A 26,628-nucleotide genomic window follows, 5' to 3' on the forward strand; every position below is an offset into this window, starting at 1 on the left:
TATTACTGTAAGAAGTGTTACCAAGTACAAGTTCAGGATGTTACAGGAGCACATAACAGAGGACTTGACTTAGCTTAGAGTGGGGAGATAGGCAGTGATATTCTGGTAACAGCTAGGTCTTGGAAGGTACACACATTTACACATAAGTTTAAAATGTTACTGACATAAAAGAAAAGCAGCACACACATTTACAAATAATATGCAATATTCTTTAGTTTTTAGTTTAAATTCCATAGAGCCAATTGATAAATTCCACAAACTCTTGCCAAACTCTTATATTTATAACCTTAGAAGTATAGACAATAGTAAAATGTAGTAAAAGAATAGGAACAATGAGTTTTGAATATTTATTGCCTTTATTTTAGATATGTTTATAAAATTTAATTTTTAAGAATTTAATTTTTTTTTAGATGGAGTCTTGTTCTGTTGCCCAGGCTGGAGTGCCGTGGCGTGATCTCGGCTTACTGCAACCTCTGCCTCCCGGGTTCAAGTGATTCTCCTATCTCAGCCTCCTGAGTAGCTGGGATTACAGGCACGTGCCACCAAGCCCGGCTAATTTTTGTATTTTTAGGAGAGATGGGGTTTCATCATGTTGATGGGGCTGATCTCAAACTCCTGACCTCAGGTGATCCAACCACATTGGCCTACCAAAGTGCTGGGATTATAGGCATGAGTCACCACACCTGGTCTATAATTTATTTTTTAAAAAGGCTGTGTTTAACAACTGACTTGCAAATTTCCTGAACACTTACCAATCGACCAGTTCCAGCACACCCCTGGATATGGGGTCATGAAAGTCTCCCCGGAGGAAGAGACCTCTAGCTGATACCTGAACCATGTGGGAGATAAACTGGCTGGGTGGGGAGGAGAGGTTTCCAGGCAGAGGAAGAGCATGTATAAAACCTCCAAAGTCCAAGAAACTTGGCCAATAAAATCTCTGCCACTTGGTAGAAGAAGAGACTGGAGGATGGGCAGACAGGGAAATGAAGGAAGGCAGAGAGGAGCTACACTGTGGTTTCTCAGCTGTATGATAACTGGTTCAATTAAAAAATACATCATTGAAAGAAAGAGGATGTAGCTCACACTATTGATAACGTACCCAAACTGTGCCCCTCTTCTTCCAGATTAACAGAATCCTGGTTTTGTCCAATATCATGGCTCAGGGATAATGACCCAGCTCAGGGATTAAATCCTGATTAACTTAAATGGGTAGTGGTGGTTCCGCTCCACCCCTTGCCAGTGACTGGTTTCAGCAGTGGCGTGTGACCAGCAAGACATAGAGGGGTCTCCTCCAATCCTGGAAAACCTTTCTCAGAGCCACCAGGAGACAGAGCCACCAGGATGAGATGAATATCTTCTACTGCTGGCAGCTGTCACTGTCCTGTTTGGATGTGATGCCCTGAGGGGAACTGGCTTGAAGGTGACAGAACAAAAAAAGAGAACGTGAGTCTTCTACTGGGAGTGAGCTGATGCCCTGGGGCTCTTTCACTCTATTTGAGATAATTGCTTTCTTTTTAATTTTTAAAAAAATATTTATTTGTTTGTTTTTAGAGACAAAGTCTTGTCTTGTCATCCAGGCTGGAGTGCAGTAGTGCCATCCTGGCTAACTGCAGCCTGGAGCTCCTGGGCTTAAGCAATCCTACCTCCTTAGCCTCCTGAGTAGCTAGGAATATAGGTGTGCAGCATTGCACCCTGTTAATTTTTAAAAATGTTTTTAGAGGTGGGATCTCCCTTGTTGCCCAGGCCAATCTTGAACTCCTGGCCTCAAGCGATCCTCCCGCCTTGTCCTTCCAAAGGGCTGGGATTATAGCATGAGCCACTGTACCCAGACTAATTGTTTTTCTTTTTTCATTTAAACCTGTTCAGTCAGGAATCTTGGAAACTTACTGCCAAAGACATGCTAACCAGGTGGGGTTGTGCAATTTGAAGGACACGACTTATCAAATTATGATAGGGGGCTACATCTGACCTATAGACTGCTAACTACCCCCAGTGTTGGACAAGAACTATGTAATTTCGTTAGAGTGTGCAAAAGTTAACTAACTTGGAAAGGGCACAGGATGAAAGGTGGAAAAGTAAAAACATGATTAGTAGGAAAGAAGTATGTAGAAGGTAAAGTACATCAAATCATGACTTGTTACATGTGTTCTAGGGACATCACTAAAACATTAGATATTTTGGGAGGCTTCACCTCCTGCCTGTGGTATACTGGAGGTGGGTAGCTCACACTAGTACTCAAGTATGAGTGCAGAGAATGTGTTTATGGAAGATGAAGTCTCCTTACCATTTTTTTTTTTTTTTTTAGAACAAGCAGTTTAGTTTTATTTTCTCTGCGCATTTGCAAAATACTCAGGACCAACATAAAAAAGAAATACCTCCTGTGGAAAAAGTTACATTGAAAAGGGGAATGGGGTGGGGGTGCTGAAAGGGATTAGTGCCTTAGCCCCAAGGAGCTACAGCATCTCTAATTGTTCTAAGGAATCAAAAAGATATTGGGAAGATGTAACAGGAGGAAGGAAAATGTGAATTTACTGAGGGAGAGGGCTCCAAAGCAGGTCTCAAGGGGCAACTGGTGGCTGGGGAGTGGGTCTGGGTGGAGGGAGAGGCTGGTAGCCATAGGGTGTGGGTCGGGCAGGGCCAGTGTACACATGAGGGGGGCATCAGTGGAGGAGGTCCACGCATACCATGTGGAAGCATAGGACCTGGGTGACCCATGGTAGATCCGAATGGAGACCCTTGGGGGGCATGCCGATTGGAGGAGGTCCAGGATGAGGCATTCCAGGTGGTGGTTGGGGTGGTGGCTGCTCCCCAGAGCCTGGGGGTCCAGAATGGGGATGTCCTAAGCCATGAGGTCCATGGTGTGCCAGCTGCATCTGAGACATCCCTGGATAGGGCACCCCTCCTGGTGGGAATGGGTGAGCTCGTGAGTGTCCATAATCAGGATATCCTGCCTCTGGGGTTCCTGCTGATGGGGGACCATGTCCTGCAGCCCCAGGAGGCATAGGTGGTAGGGCATGGTGGGGGGTATCCCAGGTGGGAGGGCTCCAGGAGGCAGCACTGGGAGTGGGAAGGAGTCAAGAGGAGGCATGCCTGGTGGAGGAAGTCCAGACCCCAATGATAATACCACAGGATTGGGGGCAGAGGGTGGAGGAGGTGCATCTGCAAACAGCTGATGAGGGCGGTCAGGCTGGGAGAGCAGGTTCTGAGCTGCCAGAAGTCGTCCAGCTGCTAAGCCATGGCGCTCACCCTTGGAGTCCTTCCTGAAGGCATAAGATATGGTGACAGGGCAGTTACAGAGGTACTGCCCATTCATGGCTTCAATTGCTGCATCCGAAGCATCAAATGAAGTAAAATTAATGAAGGCATAAGCTTTGGAGTTGCCTGTGTCAGGGTCCCACATAATCTTAGGGGTTTGTAAGATGACCCCAAAGGTGCTGAAAGTATCATTGCCCAGGCCAATCTTGAACTCCTGGCCTCAAGCCAGCCTAATTGTTTTTCTTTTTTCATTTAAACCTGTTCGGTCAGGAATCTTGGTAACTTACTGCCAAAGACATGCTAACCAGGTGGGGTTGTGCAACTTAAAGGATACGACTTCTCATCATCAATCTCAGGGTCCAGGTTCCGAATGAAAATGTTGGTCCCTACATCCATGTTTTTGTTGTGAACTGATGTCTTGTTCACCTGTATCGGCTTCCCATAGAGTTTGATCATGTTCATGATCTTAATGGCATAGTCAGCATCATCCTCACTCAAGAATTCACAAAGTCATAGCCTTGGTGCTGGCCAGACTCTATCCTTTGGCATGTGGTGTTGACTACTGGTCCAGCCTGGAGAAACAGTTCCCACAGCAGAGGTTCACTAACCTTCTCATCCAGGCCCCCCACGTACACAGTGGCATCCTGGTTCTACTCGGAGATTGGCCTGGCAGCCATGGCAAAAGAGCTCCTGCCATCCTCTCCTTACCTTTTGAAGTGTCTGTTGTCTTCCCTTGTCACCCCTCTGTGAAATCAGCTAAGCAGCTGCTCGAATGTGTTAAGAGTTAGAGGTAATAGCTCAGTGTTTAGTGTTAAGACTTTGTTAAGGAATTTCTAGAAACTTTAGAGGTATGACCCCATCATTGAACTCATTTCACCATTTCTTTGTCAGAACATTTTAATGTTGAATGTTTAGAGAAAAGTTAGTGTTGCTCCCACATGCACAGAAATGCAGTTTCATTCATAATGTAGGGACATTCTTATGAGAAGGAAGCTTTTCTCCCTGACACCATCTGACAATTATATTTTACCTTCAGAACTAAGAGTTAAGATTCATTGTAATCCCTAGTTGTGTCATAGATGTTCTTTAGAATGTCTTCTACACCTAAGAAGTTATCTGTATGTTTCCCTGTGGCGGAAAATGCCAAAAACGGCTTCATGTAATTTTGGGAAGATTATGATGGAATGGCAATTACCGTAGAGTTAAGACAGAAGTCCTTCATAAGAGTTTTGGGGACATTTGAAGTAAATGTCCTTTAACGCTGTAATTATTTCAGGTTTTTTGAAGTTCCCAAATTGTTCTCTTTAGTAATATCACACATTCCCTTGGCACATTTAAAACAATTCTCCTACCATCCTTTTCAGTTTTCTTTGAGAAAATTACTGAAGTTATTGGAACTTAACTCAGGCCTTGAATATGATTTACCTGGATAAAATTGCTCTCTAACATGGGAGGAGATACAAAAGGGGCATACTCTCCTCCATCCAACATACTTTGAAGATCTCTTGGATCATGGGAGTGTGGGGTGCAGAGAGCATCTTGCTCATTGATCCTCGTGGTAGACTTGCTGGTGTTCTTCTTCATTGCACTTGCATATAAACATAAAAAACTGAGGGAATGGAAACACAATTAATGGGTACAGAGAGAATTTAATATCATAATTAAATTGTTTTATTTATTAACTCAGCAAATTTTATCAATATCTGTGATATGCTTGGCACTGCACCAGGCACTTGTATTAATACATACATCTAAACAGGACTAATAAGATCCCTGCCCTCATTCAGCTTACACTCTATGGGGAGACAGGTAGTAAGCAAGCCAAAAGAAACTCAAACAAGATGTTGGATGATAGGGACTATCAGGACTTGAAAACAGATACATATAATAAAAAATGACTGGGGTATAGGGCTTTAAGACACTTATTAGGGTATTAGGAAAGGCTTCTCTAGGAGGTCTCTCAATATATTCCCCCACAGACCATTATTTTCTATCTTCCAAAGTAATGGTACCCTCTTCATCATGCAGGGTTCTCCAATCCCTTTTTTGTAAGTAGGTTATCAAAGCTATACTAAACTGAGAACACTTTTTCCAGACTATTCACCCATAACTGAGGCATAGCTCTTGGTTGTGTGCTCCTTATGAGACTCTAAGTCAGTGGAAAAATTGTCTTCCACAAAACTGGTCCCTGCTTCCAAGGTGACCACTGCTATAGGCAACATCTTCAGTACATCGAGTCTCCAGGAGAGAGAAAGAAGAAAATAATCTTGGAAAGTAAAGTAAGTAGAAGAGGAAGGAAGAGGGAAAGGAAGGAAGAGAGAAAAGGGCAGGAGAGGATGTAGCCATGCAGCCCACATGGTTTATCTGTAAGAACTGTCAAATCTCACCTCAACTCAGGCTGAGCCACAATCTTCTCTAGGAGATGAAGTTTTTAACTCACTTCAGTTTGAGCTTCCTCTTTTTCATGATGGAATCTTTTGTAAAAGAAAGAACAAAAAGAAAATCAAATGTATACAGGCCAGGCACAATGGCTCACACCTATAATCCCAGCACTTTGGGAAGTCAAGGCAGGCCAATCACTTGAGCCTAGGAGTTTGAGAACAGCCTGGGAAACATAGCAAGATCTTGTCTCTACAAAAAATACAGAAATTATCCGGTTGTGGTGGTGCATGCCTATAGTTCCAGCTACTTGGGAGGTTGAGGTGGGAGGATCACCTGAGCCTGGGAGGTTGAGGCTACAGTGAGCTATGATCTTGTCACTGCACTCCAGCCTGGGCAACAGAGCAAGACCCTGTCTAAAAAAAAAAAAAAAAAAAAGGCACTAATTTGTATACAAAAGAAACTAATTTCAATTCTAAACCTTACTGTTATTTCAAGTGTGAGGTCAAGGCCTTAGAAAGAGTTAGAATTCTTCTAAGTATACTGGGTAGGTGAAGCGGAGTCCGAGGCTGCTGTCTATGTCGGAGCTAAGCTGTTGTTGATGATCCTCACCATGGTCTTTTGGTGAGTGCAACCAGAGTCATGAGTCCATAGCTCATAATTGGCTTGAAACTGCCAAACAGTGGAATCCTGAGCTCCTACGACCAATGAGGATATTTGATAATGTGGCAAAGGAAGCAGTACAGATTGTATTACCTGGGTTGCATTTAATTGCTCTTTAAAATGTGCTCCGTACGATTACCTGAAAACCTTTTGTTGACATCTTCTAGTAAGATTAGGAAAGCTCCTGGCCAGGCGTGGTGGCTCACGCCTATAATCCCAGCACTTTAAGAGGCCAAGGCAGGCAGATCACTTTAGGTCAGGAGTTCAAGACCAGCCTGGCCAATGTCGTGAAACCCTGTCTCTACTGAAAATATAAAAATTAGCCTGGCGTGGTGACAGGTGCCTGTAATCCCAGCTACTCAGGAGACTGAGGCAGGAGAATCACTTGAACATGGGAGGTGGAGGTTGCAGTGAGCCAAGCCTCCAGTCTGGGCGACAAGAGCAAAACTCTACCAAAAAAAAAAAAAAAAAAAAGAAAGAAACAAAGAAAAGAAAGGAAAAGAAAAGAAAAGAAAAAGAGAAGAAGAAAAGAAGAAAGCTCTAGTATGAAACTTGTCGGAGGCTTAGAAGAAGGTCCTAAAGACTAGAGTGGAGCCCTTTAAGAAATGCACAGAGGATGATGGCACAGGAGCAAGAGCTAGATATTGTGTGGGAAAATTCCCATAAGAAAGCATTATTTAGGAGGCCAAGGTGGGCAGATCACCCGAGGTCAGGAGTTTGAGAACAGCCTGGCCAACATGCCAAAACCCCATCTCTACTAAAAATTACAAAAATTACCCAGGCGTGGTGGTATGCACCTGTAGTCCCAGCTACTCCTAAAGGCCTCTCTAGGAGGTCTCTCAGTATATGCCCACTTGGGAGGCCGAGGCAGGAGAATTGCTTGAACCCGGAAGGTGGAGATTGCAGTGAGCTGGGATCGTGCCACTGCACTCCAACCTGGGTGACAGAGCAAGACTCTGTCTCAAAACACACACACACACACACACACACACAAAAAAAAAAACCCAAAAATAAAGCATTAAGTTCTATAATTAGCAGCATGTTTTCCTTCTTACTGGCACATAAAATAATGATATATCTTAATAATTGGTGGATCTTAGATTTGAGGAGATGCAGCAGTCAACTCTTGTTCATACAGAGTTAAGTGAAAGAGTGCACTGTTTTGGAAAAACACTGCACCATCCCGCCTGGGTAATTTTCGTATTTTTTGTAGAGATGGGATTTCACCATGTTACACGGGCTGGTCTCAAACTCCTGAGCTCAAGCAATCTGTCCACCTTGGCCTCCCAAAGTGCTAGGATTATAGGTGTGAGTCACTGTGCCTGGCCTTAGGTTCACTCGGAATATCTGGAGACAGTATTCAAGTTTTGGTATATGTCTTTCCAGTTTTACAAATAGATTTTTCACTTAATTTCTTTCTCTCTGTTTTTTGTTTGCCTGTTTTTTTTTTTTTTTTTTTTTTTTTTTTTTTTTTTTGATACAGGGTCTTGCTCTGTCACACAGGCTGGAGTGCAGTGGTGTGATCATGGCTCACTGCAGACTCAACCTCCCCAGCACAAGTGATCCTCCCACCTCAGCCTCCTGAGGTATTTGGTATTACAGGTACACGTAACCGTCCAGCTAATTTTTAAAATTTTTTGTAGAAATTGGGTCTTCCTGTGTTGCCCAGGTGGTCTCAAACTCCTGGGCTCAAGTGATCCACCCACTTTGTCCTCCCAAAGTGCTGGGATTACAGGCATGAGCCACTGTGCTTGGCCTACTTAATTTCTTTATATATATATGCACACATATATGTAAGTAATATATGTTAAAATGTATGTAATATATATTAATGTATCCCCATAACATTAACTATTTTTTTTTTTAAACAGCAGTTATCAATCATGGTGTCAAGCTATTTGGAACGTGACAATCTCTTGTAAAGAGTTGCAAAAGTAATTGTGGCCAGTAGTTAAACTGATGCTTAAGAAATGATTTTCTTTTAAAAAGAAACAGATGGTTTCTGGGTTCTCTCCTGATAAGCTCCTTGCACTCTGCTTTGCCTTCTTGGTGTGTGGGCACAGTAGAGACAGGCAATCAAACCTGACAATCAGTTCAGACCCCACCCTCTGATCCAATCACCTTACTAAGATATCATTATTAACTTTGGTGACTCAAAAATACATGTTGATTATTCAAGGTGTTAGCTAGGGAAAAAAAAGAAAGCAAGAAACAGAACTACCTGCTGAATGAAAGTCAGAATTAAAGCAGGGTTGTTATGGGCTATCATGGAAACACAGAGCTAGCTCCGTGGCACAGACACATGGAATCTTTTGTCATAATTTATTCTATCAGGATTGTGTATCAGTCTTCACAATCATAGCTTATATTTTGCCAATAATGTTTGCCTTTTGCTGGGCCCATTCAACGTCCTATTCATCTAATTAAGCAGGCAGGATGAAGAGCCATGTTGCAGGGAAGGGCTTTTGCTGAACCGCAGAGCAAGGATGGCACAAAGAATGGAGTTTTATTTGAGATGGATGAGCTCGTCCTATCACTAGCTGATCCCTTATGGTCTTTGTTACTTCTTTTAATCAGTACTTTTTCTCCCTCTCAATCCTTTCTCTGTTTTTCAAGTTCCAATTGAATGGTGATTCATTCAGCAGATAGCTACATTAGGTTGTACTTTTCTGCAGAATTACAGTATAATTTTCATTTGACAAAGTGTAGTTGGCTACTTTTAGTAAAAGAAAAGTTAGAGAGATTCCTTATTAAATCAGATTATAGATCAGAAACCAATGCTAGTTGTTCTATAGGAAAACCAAGCACAGAGAGGCAATGTGCTGTATGCGTTTCAAGAGGGAGTCACTTCAGCTGCTCTTCAGACATTCCGTGGTGTCGTCAGGGCTTCCCTATCTGTGTATACTGTTTCAAGGATGATCAAGGCTCCATTTGGGCTGAGAACTACTATTCTTAGATACAAATATGGGATGCATTCACCCTGTGGTAGAGGTGGGGTGCCTTTATTTTCCTGGGGATAAACGCAGTCATCTGGAACTTTTTGGAAATGTGACAGCTTGAGTGTTCATGGCCATTGGGAAGGGGAGAGAGTGGGAATCTGAAGAACCAGTGTTGCACTGTCTTGGTTGGCTTTTCTGACTGCCTAATTCAGAGAGATGTCTGTACATGCCCCCAAAATGTCCTCTACAAATGTTTCCTGTTTACCATTACAATGTGGTATTTTCCCTCCAATATTTTATTATAAACAGTTTCAAACTTCTGGCAAAGTTGAAAGATTTCTATAGTGAACACTCATAAACCCACTACCTGGATTCTCATGTGGTCTTTTTACTGTGTTATTTGTCTGTAATTACATGATGGCTCTTTTTTTTTTTAGATGGAGTCTCGCTCTGTCACCCAGGCTGGAGTGCAGTGCTGCGATCTTGGCTCACTGCAACCTCTACCTCCTGGGTTCAAGTGATTCTCATTCTTCAGCCTCCTGAGTAGCTGGGATTACAGGTGCCCACCACCATGCCTGGCAAATTGTTGTATTTTTAGTAGAGACAAAGTTTTGCCATGTTGGCCATGCTGGTCTCAAACTCCTCACCTCAGGTAATTCACATGCCTCAGCCTCCCAAAGTGCTGGGATTACAGGCGTGAGTCACCACACCTGGCTACATGATAGCTCTTAAATGACAGCATTTACCTGTCACTTGTTAAAGTTGTTCTCTGTAGTCCTTGGAGCTTTGAGGTTAATTATTCCCAGCACTTTGAAGTGTGGCATTTACCTATGTGATTTTTCCCAACATTCTTACTATACTAATAAACATATTTTTAGGCTAGGTCCAGTACAATTCTAGGTTGCAGTTCTGGTTGCACCTTTGCAGGAGGCTAACTGTTGTGGCCCCTATCTCTTGAAAATGATATCCCCATGCCCAACCTTTCAGCTTTGAAGAGAAAGCCTTGTGTTCTGAATCTTGAAACATCTGAGTAATTAAAAAAGGCTGTTTCCCCCAAAATTTATTCAATTCTCAGTCTTTGAGAATTTTTTCTTATGGACGAAAATATTGGGATAACAGTCTGAAAAATCAAAATTTAAAAACAGGCCGGGTACAGTGGCTCACGCCTGTAATCCCAGAATTTTGGGAGGCCAAGGCAGGTGGATCTCTTGAGTTCAGGAGTTTGAGACCAGCCTGGCCAACATGACGAAACCCCATCTCTACTAATATCATAAAAATTAGCCAGGCATGGTGGTGTGTGCCTGTAGTCCCAGCTACTTGGGAGGTTGAGGCACAAGTATGGCTTGAACCCGGGAGGTAGAGGTTGCAGTGAGTCGAGATCACACCACTACACTCCAGCCTGGGCAGCAGAGTGAAGCTATGTCTCAAAAAAAAAAAAAAAAAAAAACAGTGGCTCACGCCTATAATCCCAGCATTTTGGGAGGCTGAGGCAGGTAGATCACCTGAGGTCAGGAGTTCAAGACCAGCCTGGCCAACATGGTAAAACCCCGCCTCTACAAAAATACAAAAAAAAAAAAAAAAAAATTAGCTGGGCATGATGGCCAGTGCCTGTAACCCTGTCTCTACTTCAAAAAACAAAACAAAACCCAAAATTATCTGGGCATGATGGCACACCTATAATCCCAGCTACTGGGGAGGCTGAGACAGGAGAATCGCTTAAACCTGGGAGGTTGCGGTGAGCCGAGATCGTGCCATTGCACTCCAGCCTGGGTGGCAAGGCGAGACTGTCTCAAAAAAAAAAAAAAAAAATGAAAACAATCCAGAAAACATGCTTTCATTTCAAACTCAAACTCTCAATGAAATTATTTCTAAGAAAAAGAAAAGCAGTCACCAGGTGTTAAGTCTCTCGGCTTTTCTGCTTGTTCTGGTTGAGGTAGAAGAAATAAAACTAGAAGGAGAAGAGGAAGATGGAAAAAAAATAGACATTCTGCCCTCGAATTACCAGAATTAATTGAACTATTCATTTTCTTCTCTATCAGTTTCAAACCCAAGTTGCAGTAATGAGAGAGTCACTTACCAACAGATGGGGCTGAAATAGATCTCTGGAGATCTCCTGGATGTCGACTAGGAAAATAATCTCCAAACAGCACGTTTCCACTCTTTTCACATTTCTTTAGCAGGTGTTTATGTCTACCCAGCAGGCAAATAACCACTTAGTAAAAGAAGCGCAGTCCAGGCTGCTCTGGGCATTGTTCTATTGCTGCTGCATCATAATCATAATGTGCTGACATAGTCTCACAGTAAGAGAAGAAGGGCACTGGGGAGGAGCAGCCCTGCAGGTCTGCCCCTGAGAGGAAGTGTGGTCAGCATTCCCGTGGAGCCCCGACCACTCGGGAGTGGGCATTCAGGTGGTGGTGTGAAGTTTTCAGAAGATTTCTTGGAGAGAAAATTCAATTTAGCAACAGTATAACCACGGAAAAAATATCATATTTTACATCATTGATCATTCAATTGATAATTTATTATTCAATTTCCCTGTATCCTAAGTTTCAGAGACTTAAACGTATTTAAGGCACTTTGAGACTCTGTGAAGAAAAGCATCAAAAGAATATAGCATTTTTAGAGGGAAACTGCTTAGAAACAGAGCTGAGGCCGGGCACAGTGGTTCACGCCTGCAATCCCAGCACTTTGGGAGGTCAAGGCAGGAGGATTGCTTGAGCCCATGATTTTGAGATCAACCTGGGCAACACAGTAAGACCCCATCTCTAATGAAAGAAAGAAATGCTTTTAAAGATGCACAAAATATAAAACTGTATGTATAACTTCATTTGGAGATTGTAAGTCTGAATTTGTGGCACTTTGTCAAATTGAGGTCTGTGAGCAATTAGCCCTCTTTGTCCCTCATGAGATGGGCCTGCCTGTTCACGCCTGCATGGGATCTTCTTAGCTGCATGTCCTAAGCTTGGGATATGAAGGTTTCCTGCCACATTCAGTCCCTGGTGAGTGCAATGCAAGGTACATTCTTTCAGTCGGCTCAGTAATGAGTACTTACTATTTCCTGTGCATCATGCCATGCTGGACCACAAAGATGAACAGTCTCTGCACTCAAGAAGTTTACCATCAAGTGGAGAAGGGGTCATGTAAACAGAGTATTTCAGTGTTATGTAGCGATAAGATGGAGAGGTGACAGGGGATTCTGGGAGCACAGATGAAGGGCACTTAGTCCAATTGGGGGATTTAGGGAGAATTTCATGGAGGAGCTAATATCCAAGCTAAATCCTGAAAGATTGGTCAGCCTGAGCAAAGGCACAGAGGCATGAAATGACAGGGTTTTGAGGGGTAACTACAAATGGTCTGGTGTTACGTAAAGTTGAAGAGGAGAAAAAAAATGAAGTTCATGGAAGAAGGGCCTAGATTGTGGAGGGCTTTGAAAGCCATAACTAGGTGCTGAGACTTCATCTGCTCCAGTAGTTCTAATAAATAGTGTTACATGGAGAGATTTATGTTCTGAATTGATTATTCTGAGAGCAGAGTGGAGGATAGATTTGGGAAGGGCAATTCTGGAGATACTAAAGCCATGGTAGTGGCAGTGGCAGTGTCAATGGAAAGGAGGGGGTTAACTTGGGAACTATTAGTAGAGTCCATAGAATTTGGTGACTCACTGATGTGGGGAGGGAAAAGGTGACTCAGAGTTTTGGGAAGCTGGGTGAATGACGACGGTGCCATTAACTTGGAAACAAACTACAGGCAGAGGAACAGGTGTAGGAGGCAGAAAGAATGAGGTGCTTGTTTGCAGGAAACCTTGGTTAGCATGGTGCCTCGTATTAAACTGTTTAGTAAATGATTTCTTCTTTAAATGTTCAGTACCTTCCTAATGCTTTTAGAATATGTGACATGTATCATAAGGTATGTGTATATATTTAGTATTAAACTCAAGAGCCTATATATTTGTGAGCATGATCTGGCTCCATCCTGGTTTCAGTTCTTTCCAACTATATTTCAGACCACTTACACCACTCCCTCATCATACTTCTGTCTCCTTCCTGATGTTGCATTCTTTAAGCCATTTCCTGTCTGAAAAGCTCATCTCCCAGCTCTTCACATGTGGGCTTATTTTCGTTTTTCAGAACCCAGCTCAGATGTCACCTGTTTAGAGAGCTGTTTCTCAATCACTTGGTCATTGATTGTCTCTCAGCTGCAAATGCACCACAGCATACTCTGCATTGAATTGCTGGAGCTCTGCAAACTACATTTCTCTCTCCAGCTAGCTTTCTGTTAGGTTCAATAATAGGTTGCATTAGACCAGAGGAGGCTGGAAAATAGGAGGGAAGAAATGACTTGTGTTCCCTCTAGTTGACCTGCTGTTTCTCTCAGTGTCACCTGGGCAACAGCAACTGGTTCTAGCCTGCATTTTGGTTGTTTTGTTTTTGTTTTTGACATTCTCAGAATCAGCAATTGGGCAGCGCCCTCTCCTTAGAGGGCTGAGTCCTGGCTCCAACGGGTCCGACCTCTGAGCTTCCAGGCTGTGATTCCCCTAACCTATCCCTTCCAACTCCGCAGCCCTAGTTGTGGGAGTTGCTTCTTCTAGTTGTCTCTGATATCTGTGTTTCCTTTGTGCTTTTTTTCTAGGCCTCCAACACCTATTTAACATATTCCTGCATTGAAGTCTCTCTGTTGAAATACTTAATGTGATTTCTGCTTCTTTAAAAATGGCTGGATCCTGACACAACCACTGAATCTGATTGAGGCTTCCACCCAGTCACTGTCTAACATGTCATTGAATGTTCTTCACATACTTTTCCTAACCTGCATTTAAATTGTTTTCCTTTCTCATAATCTCTCTTCTTCACTTAGATATCTGAGACTGTCTCATTCATCATTGTATTCTCAGTGCCTAACATGGAGCCTGGCATACTGTAGGAGCTTAAGAAATGCTTGTTAAATAAAATGAATGATTTCAAAAGACTGCAGGAGAAATACTGGTAGCTGGTCATACAAAATGGACAGGATTGAGCAAGTCTTTAACTTTTTGGTTCTAGGCCAAGTTATTGATGAATTCTGTAACAACGTAACACAGAGAGTCAAGCATAATGCTTCTTATAAACATGTCAGAATGCAATGCGTTATTTAAGGTAGACCCATCCTCATTGGAATAACAAGACATACAGTTTATTTACTTTGAATCTTATACTTGTATAACCCCCTACCCCACTTTCTATAATTGGGAATGATAATGACTTACATTGTTAGGGTTTCATGAAGATCAAGAATTGCTAACAGGTTAGATCTACAACATTTTTTGATTAGCAAATACTTTTAAATATGAAAGCCATCCAAAAGAATCTACCTGCTGTAACATGCAGCATCACCAAGCATTTACTTGATAAACATCGCCGGCTTATGTTCTTTTTTTCATTCTGGTATGATTTGAAACAACCAAAACACAGAACCAAAAAATCTGGTTAAAAAGGAACTGCTTAACTTTTACACAGATATAATCAAAACCTGAAAACATCTTCTATAGCCTTTTATGTAAGTATCAACTACTAAGACAAAAAAGACTTGTAATATGCTTCTTATATAATTTTAGTCAAATAAATGCAAATAGATTAGATAAAATTGATGTCCACGGTGCCAAGTAGAAATATTTTGTTGAACTTTAACATTTAAATGACATTTCCCCTGTTTCCACTTCAAGTGTGTTCATATCTTCTCCTTTTTCTAACTCAGAAGGAAAAATGTTCCTTTTCTTTCCCAGCTGAATTGGGCCACCAGGGTCCTTAAATCCAGCCCTTCTTTCCTCTTCTTTCTCCTTTTAGGATACTACTCTTGCATTGTTAATATGCCCACCACTGTTGTTTCTCTTTCAAAACCCACAAACCAAATCTTCCCTCCACTTTGTTATCAGTTCATGCTACTATTTTGTCTTTCTTTTTTCACACACAAATTCAGAAGAATTCATGTTCACAGTTTCTAGATTGTAATCTGGCTTTTGCTCTTAACCCACTACTAAAAGTGCACTCTTAGAGTTCACAAATAATTGCCTAATCAATAAGGCTTTTTGAGCCTTCATTCTTCTTGGTATTTCTTTTGCATTTACAGTTGATCCTTCTTGAGACTCTCCTCCTTGGTTTGTGGGACCCTGCACTCCTTCTCTTCTCTTCTACAAACTGTTTTTCCCCTGATGCCACTCATGGCTTTTTCCTCCAACACCCCAAGGCCTGTCCTCTTCTCTTGGCAAGGCTTTTCTTGATAATCGTTTCCATCCACCCTTGCATTTCAGATGCCACCTTTATGTGAATGATTCCCAAGGTTGTATCGAGTCAGTAACTCTTCTGTGAACCCCTAACCTGTACTTTCAAATGCCAGTGGGACATGTCTATCTTAGCACTCCTGGCATCTCAAACACATGCCCAAACTCAACTCCTCCATAAAACTCATTTTTTCTTTCTTTTTGTTAATGTTTAACATTTTCTCAGTCAGCCAAGAGGGGAGACTTTGAATCATCTCTCCCTTCTTTAACTTCCTTTCCAAAACTTGAAATCAGCCATAAAATTCTTTCCATTCTTTTCTCTCCAGAGATGTATCCATCTGTTGGGACCTTCCCATCACCATCATCATCACCTCTACCCCCTCACCTGCACAATTGCTATAACTTAACTGGTGTCTTTCATTTATTTCTCTCCATTCTAGTCTATCTGCCTGAAGGCTGCCAAAGCATTTTCCCTAAAAGGATATCTCTGATCATGATACATCCCTGATCAATAATCTCTAATGGTTTTATTGTCTCTAGAATAAATCTAGACTCTTAATTTGGTACTTAAGAACTTTAATACCAAATAACTTTAATAACTTTTGGGCCTTAAATCAGTACTTTTTCAGTCTCCCAAACATCTTATACCTATTTTGTTTCTATAACTTAGGAGTTTAAGAAGATAGACTGTAGGCTGAGTGTGGTGACTCATGCCTGTAACTCCAGCACTGTGGGAGGCTGAGACGGGCGGATCACTTGAGCCTAGGAGTTCAAGACTAGCCTGTCTCTGCAAAATACAAAAAAAATTAGCCAGGTGTGATGGGTAGTCCCAGCTACTCAGGAGGCTGAGATGGAAGGATCACTTGAGCCCATGGAGGTCAAGGCTGCAGTAAGTTGAGATCATGCCACTGCACTCCAGGCTGGGCAACAGAGTGAAACCCTATTTCAAAACAAAACAAAACAACAACAAAAGAAAAACAGAATATAGGTGGGGCACAGTGGCTCATGCCTATAATCCCAGCGAATCACCTGAGGTCAGGAGTTTGAGACCAGCCTGGCCAACATGGTGAAACTCCATCTCTACTAAAAATAGAAAAATTAGCTGGGCATGGCAGTGCATGTCTGTAATCCTATCTACTTGGGAGGCTGAGGCAGGAGAATCGCTTGAACCCAGGAGGTGGAGGTTGTAGTGAGCTGAGATTGCGCCACTGTACTCCAGCCTGGGTGACAAGAGCAAGACTCCATCTCAAAAAAAAAAAAAAAAAAGTACAGACTGTAGTGTCAGATTGCTGAATTTGAATCCTTGCTCTCTCTCCTACTATCTATGTGACCATGGACAAGTTTCTTAATCTCTGTGCCTCAGTATCCTCATCTGTAATACAGGAAAACCAATGCTTATAGGGTTGTGAAAATTAAACATATAGAAAGTATTTAGGATAATGCCTGGCCTACAGTAAGTTCTACATAATGTGTTTTATTGAGAAAATATTTACTGATGCTTGTATATATGCACATATGCCAGAGACTCTTCTAGGAATTTGGGGATAACAGGAATGAACATAATAAACAAAAATCTCTACCTTTGTGGAGCTTAATATATGACAAGCACTGCTCTCAGCACATTTCATATGTTTAATTTCCACGACAACCCTATAATTGTTGTTCTTCCTATATTACAGGTATAGAAATTATTCTATAATAATTATCATTAATTACCTGTCATTCTCTGTTTTTGGAATACCCTTTTTCCTGTGCTATCATCTTCAGAATTCTACCATCCTTCAAGACGCAATAACATCCGCTGGGCATGGTGGCTCACAACTGTAATTCCAGCACTTTGGGAGTCCGATGCAGGAGGATCACTTGAGGCCAGGGGTTTGAGGCTGTAGTGCACTATGACCATGCTACTGCACTCCAGCCTGAGCAGTAGAGCAAGACTGTGCCTCTACAAAAAAAAAAAAGACCCACTAACATGCCATCTTACTCCTTGAAATCTCATCTGAATTCTTCCAGCCCTTAGAATCTGTATTATGGCATTTATCACATTCTATACACTCTACTATATATTATCAAACATATTAAATATTGTGGTTATTTGCATGCATTTTTGTTATCTCCCTAATGAAGTGTGATGTCAGGTGCTCTGCCCTATTCATGTTTGTAAATAGTAGCATGATGTACTTTGTACCTAAGAACACAATAGCTGCTTAACAAATACTTCTTGAATGCATGTACATAAAAGGATTCTTTGCATACTCTCTCATTTGACCTCTATTAACTAACCTTATCTTCTTCAACTGTAAATATGAAATGAAAATATCACATATCAGTATCACATATTTGTTTACTATTTGGCCTTTACTTACCATCCCTTGACATTTTGTTTACTACTAGGCCAATTTTTGTAGTTTGCTTTCCTGAGCACATTTTACAGTATATTTAACATCTTTCTGTTACTACCATTTGAAAAGTGCCCCTAAGTTTTTATTAAAGGAGTCATTGTGGATAGAGTATATTTTACCTATTGTGTTTTCAATGGTCAGCACATATATTTTTTCCCATTTCCTTACTAACACAGTTGAAAAATTTCAAGGTGCTCATCTGTAATTTTTTGGTTCATTGCTTATTTTTTTCTCCATTTCAAAGAACTGTAGATGTTCGAAATTGACTTTTATGGCATCTAAAATATGAATTTTTTTTCCAAGTCATTAATACCCTTCCTCTAAATTTGCTTGCTATTCTCCAGCTATGACTGGAAAGACCAGACCAACTACAGGTTCTCCTACCTTCTCATCTGTATTTTCACATGCTACAGATCATAATGCTATGATCACATTTTTTCCCAAACATTGTAGTAAGATACAGAGTTACGATATACCATATTTTAAATCTTCTTGGTAGGCCATCTTAACTATTCCTTTTATTAGGCAGAACCCTATCAGAATGGCATGACATTCTTCTCTTTTTTAATAACGAGGCCAACACATTACATTTTTAAATAATGATCAAGGAATTTTTTTTATTCATTAAGTTTCAGTATCATTACAGAAAATGTTATGATACAGAGTTGTTTAACATTATTTTGTCTTTGCTCTTGATTTCCACATGAATGCTGGTAACACTAGTATCTGTACAAGATCAGTCTTTGATTTTATTTTTTTGTTCTGTACAATTTTAAATGTATTGGTTAAAAAGGCTGTCAGCACTTAAGGAAGCATTTTTTCTTCAGTTTGTTTGTTCAAATAAAAGGTGTCCAGTTACTGCCCAAGAGTACTGTGCCATGAGGCTATTGGGGCGAGAAACCTCCCTGGATGCTCTGCAGGGGATGGTTCTTGAGGCAAGGCAGAGCCTCCCTTCACCCAGTCAGTCTTCTTTTGGCACTGTGCACATAAACACGAGATACATGAGAAAGAACAAGCAAAAGCTCTCTGTAAAGCAGTTATGAAGCATACTAAGAAGGGAAATCCAAGTATTGCCTACGCTAGTATAAATAAGCAGACAGCCTTGATTTAAGAGCATAAGTAGTTGTATTTTAAAGATGAGAAAAACACAAGTTCTGCAGGCACCTACCGCTGTCTACTAAAAGCTATCGCTATCAGACCTAGCATTGAACACACAAAGCAATTTGCAAGAAAGGAAAAATTTGCCTTGATATAATCAGAATAGAATTGTTTGTTAAGATTTATTTTTAGGTGTTTTTTTCTTTAAAAGATATTTAAATTCATTTGAAATATAGTTCAAGATGTTGACTATACAGATCAACTTTTATCCAAATCGGGAAAACTAGCTGTGCCGTTGCATATTACAGGATACAGTCAATGATATGTGGACATGCATCAAAGCTTTCTCCTGCTGGTGACCATCATAGCCGTCCAATGACCATGACATCCACCACCTCGCCTTTGTGGAGCTCCACATACTGTTCTGTCTTTGGAGGTAGCATCAACAATCCATTGGCACTGCGCATGCTCATCAGACGGCTGCTCATTTGATTACCTAGAAAGAAATACTCTTATTACAGCAGCACAAGCATCATGGCATACACATTTGGGCCCTTGTAGACCTTTTCAAAATGTAAACAGACAGAAATGCAGGTCTTCAAGAGGAGAAGGGATGATCAAACTTTCCAGTATCTTTTTCAGGTGGCCATGATACTATATCCTACCACCAGCTCATTCAAACTTTAAAAATAAACATTAGAAATTCTTGTTTGAAAGAGTAAAACCAGGATTTTATAGCATTATGCAAAATGCCACAGAATTTCTCAATTCAGGCTGAAATGTTATGCGTGTCTGAAAAGGGAGGCTTTATAAAAACCTATTAAAATAATAATGACAATAATGGTAGCAGCTACCATTTCTTTACTAAGTGCCAAAGTACTAGGCACTTTACTTAAACACCTTATTTGATTCTCACAAGACTCAAAAAATTCTTAGGTAACTTGCCTAGGATCCTGCTAACTAGGTTGGTGGCCAATTTGAATGCAGCTCTCTCTGATGGCAAAGCTCATGAACTTGGTCACTGTTAGCTGATGTTTTCACTTAGTCGTACAATTTTTCTGGAGTCACATCAAAAGTTAGGCAAAATATGACTAGGGAAGTTGGGAATAACAGTTTAAAGTCTAGTGGAGGTCACTATAGAACTCTGAATTATCAATATTGATTTCTCTGCCCTTCGAATTTACCAATAAGTAGGGTATGGTAGAGGCAACAGAGAACCACATTATAAATTGGGCTTTCATCTCACATTTCAAGATGGTATAGCTAGAATCTCCTCTTTTTCCTACAAAGTTATACTCAGAACTTATTGGTTGAACAAACATATCAAATCTTCTGTAATTCCAGATTTATTACAGAATATTAGTCAATGATATGTGGACATTCTAAATGTTTATCTAGAAATATGGCTCAATAATATAAGTAAACTTCTAATAGTTATTTTTTAACTTTTGCTATACTGTTTAGGAATAATTTGACTCATCTAACTTTTCAAAAAGGAAAATGTATAATAATTACAAAATCAGCTATAACCAAGGAAGATTATATATAAATTTGTGGTTTAACAGGATAGGTGCCTAGGAATATCTGTAGATGTGAATGACTAACCTGTACTCTGTGCCCAAGGTAGTGGTTCTTGGTGATGCCAAGTTAGTATACACCGATGGTATTCTGGACGAGGATCGAGTTTTACATCACATGATAACTACAGAATAAAGAAGAAAAGAAAACAAACTTGGTCACCTGATCATCTGACAAAACTACAAGATGGTAGGGGTTGTGTAAAGAATATACTGGACATGGAGACTATCCTTGGTATTCTGTTGTTGCTATCACTACCACCTTATGTTCTTTTTCTTTTTAAATAACATTCAATTAAAATGTATTTTTTCTTTTGACACAAGGTCTCACTCTGTTACCTAGGCTGGAGTGCAGTGGCACGATCATGGTTCACTGTAGCATTGACCTCCTGGGCTCAAGTGATCCTCCTGCCTTGGCCTCCTGAGTAGCTGGGACCACATGCATGTGCCACCACACCTGACTAATTTTTATTTTTTTTGTAGAGATGGCGTGTTGCTATGTTGCTCAGGCTGGTCTTGAACTCCTGAGCTCAAGCAATCCTCCCATCTGGGCCTCCCAGAGTACTGGATTCATAGGCATGAGCCACCATGCCTGGCCACCTTATATTCTTAATACAGGAAGTCCAGGGGTTGGGTTGCTCTGGTGAAAAGAGAAAAGAAGGCTAAGAAGATGGTGTTCAGCTTTGGTTTGTCTGGGAAAGGCTTTATTTCTCCCTTGTTCCTGAAGGATAGCTTTGCTGCATGTAGTATTTCTCGCTGGCATTTTTTTTTTTATCAGCACTTTAAATATATCATTCCCTTCCCTTCTGGCCTGTAAGGTTTCTGCAGATACATCTACTGTTAGTCTAATATGGACTTCCTTGTATGTATGTAATTCTTTGTCTTCAACTTTTGACAAATTGGGAAGGATCTTTTGGGTTGAATATATTTGGAGACCTTTGAACTTCCTGGATCTGGATGTCTATATCTCTCAACAGATTTGGGATGTTTTTCAGCTATTATTTCATTAAATAAGTTTCCTATCCTCTTTCCCTTCTCTTCTTCTTCTGGACTCTGATGATAAAAATATTTGTTGATTTAAATTCAGGAAGTACAGAGAACACCACAAGGATATTCCTCGAGAAGAGCAACCCCAAGGCACATAACCGTCAGATTCACCAAGGTTGAAATAAAGGAAAAAATGTTAAGAGCAGCCAGAGAGAAAGGTCGGGTTACCCACAAAGGAAAGCCCATCAAAATAACAGCAGATCTCTCAGCAGAAACCCTACAAGCCAGAAGAGGGTGGGGGCCAATACTCAACATTCTTAAAGAAAAGAATTTTCAACCCAGAATTTCATATCCAGCCAAACTAAGCTTCATAAGTGAAGTAGAAATAAAATCCTTTACAGACAAGCAAATGCTGGGAGATTTGCCACCACCAGGCCTGCCTTACAAGAGCTCCTAAAGGAAGCACTGAACATGGAAAGGAATAACTGGTGCCTATCACTGCAAAAATACGCCGAATTGTAAAGACCATCGATGCTATGAAGAAACTGCATCAACTAACGGGCAAAATAACTAGCTAGCATCATAATGACAGGATCAAATCCACACATAACAATATTAACCTTAAACATAAATGGGCTAAATGCCCCAATTAAAAGACATAGACTGGCAAATTGGATAAAGAGTCAAGACCCATCAGTATATGCTGTATTCAGGAGACCCACCTCACGTGCAAAGACACAAATAGGCTCAAAATAAAGGGACGTAGGAAGATCTACCAAGCAAATGGAAAGCAAAAACAGCAGGGGTTGCAATCCTGTCCTAGTCTCTGATAAAATTGACTTTAAATCAACAAAGATCAAAAGAGACAAAGACAGCCATTACTTAATGGTATAGGGATCAATTCAACAAGAAGAGCTAACTATCCTAAATATATATGCACCCAATACAGGAGCACCCAGATTCATCAAGCAAGTCCTTAGAGACTCACAAAGAGATCTAGACTCCCACACTATAATAATGGGAGACTTATAATGGGAGACTTTAACACCCCACTGTCAATATTAGACAGATCAACAAGACAGAATATTAACAAGGATATCCAGGACTTGAATTCAGCTTTGGAAGGATATCCAGGACTTGAATTCAGCTTTGGATCAAATGGACCTAATAGATATCTACAGAACTCTCCACCCCAAATCAACAGAATATACATTCTTCTCAGCACCACATCGCACTGATTCTAAAATTGACCACATAATTGGAAGTAAAACACTCCTCAGCAAATGTAAAAGAACAGAAATCACAACAAACTGTCTCTCAGATCACAGTGCAATCAAATTAGAACTCAGGATTAAGAAACTCACTCAAAACCGCACAACTATATGGAAACTGAACAATCTGCTCCTGAATGACTACTGGGTAAATAATGAAATGAAGGCAGAAATAAAGATGTTCTTTGAAACCAATGAGAACAAAGACACAACATACCCGAATCTCTGGAACATGTTTAAAGCAGTGTGTAGAGGGAAATTTATAGCACTAAATGCCCACAAGAGAAAGCAGGAAAGATGTAAAATAGACACCCTGACATCACAGTTAAAAGAACTAGAGAAGCAAGAGGAAACAAATTCAAAAGCTAGCAGAAGACAAGAAATAACTAAGATCAGAACAGAACTGAAGGAGACAGAGACACAAAAAAACCCTTCAAAAAAATCAATGAATCCAGGAGCTGGTTTTTTGAAAAGATCAACAAAATAGATAGACCGTTAGCAAGACTAATAAAGAGGAAAAGAGAGAAGAATCAAATAGACGTTAAAAAAAAATGATAAAGGGGATATCACCACTGATCCCACAGAAATACAACCACCATCAGAGAATACTATAAATACCTCTATGTAAATAAACTATAAAATCTAGAAGAAATGGATAGATAAATTCCTGTACACATACACCCTCCCAAGACTAAACCAGGAAGAAGCAGAATCTCTGAATAGACAAGTAACAGGCTCTGAAATTGAGGCAATAATAAATAGCCTACCAACCAAAAGAGGTCCAGGACCAGATGGATTCACAGCCAAATTCTACCAGAAGTACAAAGAGGAGCTGGTACCATTCCTTCCGAAACTATTCCAAGCAATAGAAAAAGAGGGAATCCTCCCTAACTCATTTCATGAGGAGAGCATCATCCTGATACCAAAGCCTGGCAGAGACACAACAAAAAAAGAGAATTTTAGGCCAATATGCCCGATGAACATCGATGTGAAAATCCTCAGTAAAATACTGGCAAACCGAAATAGCAGCACATCGAAAAGCTTATCCATCACGATCAAGTTAACTTCATCCACGATCAAGTTAGGATGCAAGGCTGGTTCAACATATGCAAATCAATGAACATAATCCATCACATAAACAGAACCAATGACAAAAACCACATGATTATCTCAACAGACGCAGAAAAGGCCTTTGACAAAACTCAACAGCCCTTCATGCTAAAAACTCTCAATAAACTAGGTATTGATGGAACGTATCTCAAAATAATAAGAGCTATTTATTACAAACCCACAGCCAAAATCATACTGAATGGGCAAAAACTGGAAGCATTCCCTTTGAAAACTGGTGCAAGACAAGGATGCCCTCTCTCACCTCTCCTATTCAACATAGTATTGGAAGTTCTGGTCAGGGCAATCAGGCAAGAGAAAGCAATAAAGGTATTCAAATAGGAAGAGAGGAAGTCAAATTGTCTCTGTTTGCAAATGACATGATGGTATGTTTAGAAAACCCCATCGTCTCAGCCCAAAATCTCCTTAAGCTGATAAGCAACTTCAGCAAAGTCTCAGGATACAAAATCAATGTGCAAAAATCACAAGCATTCCCATACACCAATAACACACAACCAGAGAGCCAAATCATGAATGAACTCCCATTCACAATTGATACAAATAGAATAAAATACCTAGGAATCCAACTTACAAGGGATGTGAAGGACCTCTTCAAGGAGAACTACAAACCACTGCTCAACGAAATAAAAGAGGACACAAACAAATGGAAGAACATTCCATGCTCATGGATAGGAAGAATCAATATCATGAAAATGGCCACACCACCCAAAGTAATTTATAGATTCAATGCTATCCCCATAAAGCTACCACTGATTTTCTTCACAGAATTGGAAAAAACTGCTTTAAAGTTCATATGGAACCAAAAAAGAGCCCACATTGCCAATACAATCCTAAGCCAAAAGAACAAAGCTGGAGGCATCACACTACCTGACTTTGAACTATATTACAAGGCTACAGTAACCAAAACAGCATGGTACTGGTACCAAAACAGATATATAGACCAATGGAACAGAACGGAGGCCTCAGAAATAACACCACACATCTACAACCATCTGATCTTTGACAAACTTGACAAAAACAAGCAATGGGGAAAGGATTCCCTATTTATTAAATGGTGCTGGGAAAACTGGCTAGCCATATGTAGAAAGCTGAAACTGGATCCCTTCCTTACACCTTATACAAAAGTTAACTCAAGAGTGATTAATTACTTACATGTCAGACCTAAAACCATAAAAACCCTAGAAGAAAACCTAGGCAATACTATTCAGGACATAGGCATGGACAAAGACTTCATGACTAAAACACAAAAAGCAATGGCAACAAAAGCCAAAATCGACAAATGGGATCTAATTAAACTAAAGAGCTTCTGCACAGCAAAAGAAACTATCACAGTGTGAACAGGCAACCTACAGAATGGGAGAAAATTTTTGTAATCTATCCATCTGACAAAGGGTTAATATCCAGAATCTACAAAGACGTTAAACAAATTTACAAGAAAAAAAAAACCCCATCAAAAAGTGGGCAAAGGATATGAACAGATACTTCTCAAAAGAAGACATTTATTACGGCCAACAGACACATGAAGAAATGCTCATCATCACTGGTCATTAGAGAAATGTAAATCAAAACCACAATGAGATACCATCTCATGGCAGTTAGAATGGCGATCATTAAAAAGTCAGAAAACAACAGATGCTGGAGAGAATGTGGAGAAATAGGAATGCTTTTACACTGTTGGTGGGAGTGTGAATTAGTTCAACCATTGTGGAAGACAGTGTGGCAATTCTTCAAGGATCTAGAACTAGAAATACCATTTGACCCAGCAATCCCATTACTGGGTATATACCCAAAGGATTATAAATTATTCTACTATAAAGACACATGCACATGTATGTTTATTGCGGCACCATTCACAATAGCAAAGACTTGGAACCAACCCAAATATCCATCAATGATAGACTGGATAAAGAAAATGTGGCATATATACATCATGGAATACTATGCAGCCATAAAAATGGTATGAGTTCATGTCCTTTGCAAGGACATGGATGAAGCTGGAAACCATCATTCTCAGCAAACTAGCACAAGGACAGAAAACCAAACACCACATGTTCTCACTCATAAGTGGGAGTTGAACAATGAGAACATATGGACACAGGGAGGGGAACATCACACACTAGGGCCTGTTGGGGGGTGGGGCGGTGGGGCTCTGGGGGAGAAATAGCATTAGGAGAAATACATAATGTAAATGACAAGTTGATGGGTGTAGGAAACCAACATGGCACATGTATACATATGTAACAAACCCGCATATTGTGCACATGTACCCCAGAACCTAAAGTATAATAAAAAAAATTTGTTGACTTAATGATGGCCCAAAATCTTACAGGCTTTCTTCAATCTTTTTCATTGTTATTTCTTTTCTTCCCCTTTAGAGTGGGTAATTTCAAATGACCTATCTTCAAGTTCAGAAAGTCTTTGGCTTGACAAAGTCTGTTGTTGAAGCTCTCTATTGTATTTTTTATTTCATGTATTGAATTCTTCAGCTGTAGGAATTTTTTTTAATGATTCCTATCTCTGTCGAATTTCTCATTTATATCATAAATTGTTTTCCTGATTCTGTTGACTTGTCTCTATATATTTTTTCTTATATCTATTGAATTTCCTTCAAATAATTATTTTGCATTTATTTTCTAGCAGGTCATTGATTTTCTTTTCATTTGGTTCTGTTACTAG

The 26,628-nt window shown here is 40.4% G+C and overlaps 2 protein-coding genes and 1 pseudogene across 27 annotated transcripts in view; all 3 read right to left on the bottom strand.

The window, feature by feature from the left end:
• GARIN2 (golgi associated RAB2 interactor family member 2) overlaps window positions 1–11,823 on the bottom strand; it is a 41,622-nt gene extending 29,799 nt beyond the window's left edge. For 3 of the 7 annotated variants that reach the window (XR_007727249.1, XR_007727248.1, XM_050797045.1), the window contains exons 1-3: window positions 11,314–11,822; window positions 5,643–5,729; window positions 4,681–4,864 (exon numbers count right to left, since the gene is read on the bottom strand). Coding sequence is in view for 5 of the 7 variants with exons in the window: in XM_050797045.1 (XP_050653002.1) it covers window positions 4,681–4,839 (159 nt within the window). In the remaining 2 variants the exon portion in view is untranslated. Of the gene's footprint in view, window positions 1–4,680; window positions 4,865–5,642; window positions 5,730–11,313 lie in introns of those variants that run through there. The other 4 variants (XM_050797044.1, XM_050797042.1, XM_050797043.1 and 1 more) reach the window with 3 other exon arrangements.
• On the bottom strand, window positions 1,867–4,629 carry LOC126958670 (splicing factor 3B subunit 4-like; annotated as a pseudogene).
• A 6,657-nt stretch (window positions 11,824–18,480) lies between the features above and the next one.
• GPHN (gephyrin) overlaps window positions 18,481–26,628 on the bottom strand; it is a 736,147-nt gene continuing 727,999 nt past the window's right edge. For all 20 annotated transcript variants that reach the window (XM_050797033.1, XM_050797030.1, XM_050797026.1 and 17 more), the window contains 2 exons: window positions 20,595–20,691; window positions 18,481–19,485 (listed from right to left, as the gene is read on the bottom strand). In XM_050797033.1, coding sequence (XP_050652990.1) covers window positions 19,352–19,485; window positions 20,595–20,691 — 231 coding nt within the window. In that variant the 3' untranslated portion in view covers window positions 18,481–19,351. The remainder of the gene's footprint in view (window positions 19,486–20,594; window positions 20,692–26,628) is intronic.

This window comes from Macaca thibetana, chromosome 7 (assembly GCF_024542745.1).
Source record: "Macaca thibetana thibetana isolate TM-01 chromosome 7, ASM2454274v1, whole genome shotgun sequence".
NCBI classification, from domain to species: domain Eukaryota; kingdom Metazoa; phylum Chordata; class Mammalia; order Primates; family Cercopithecidae; genus Macaca; species Macaca thibetana.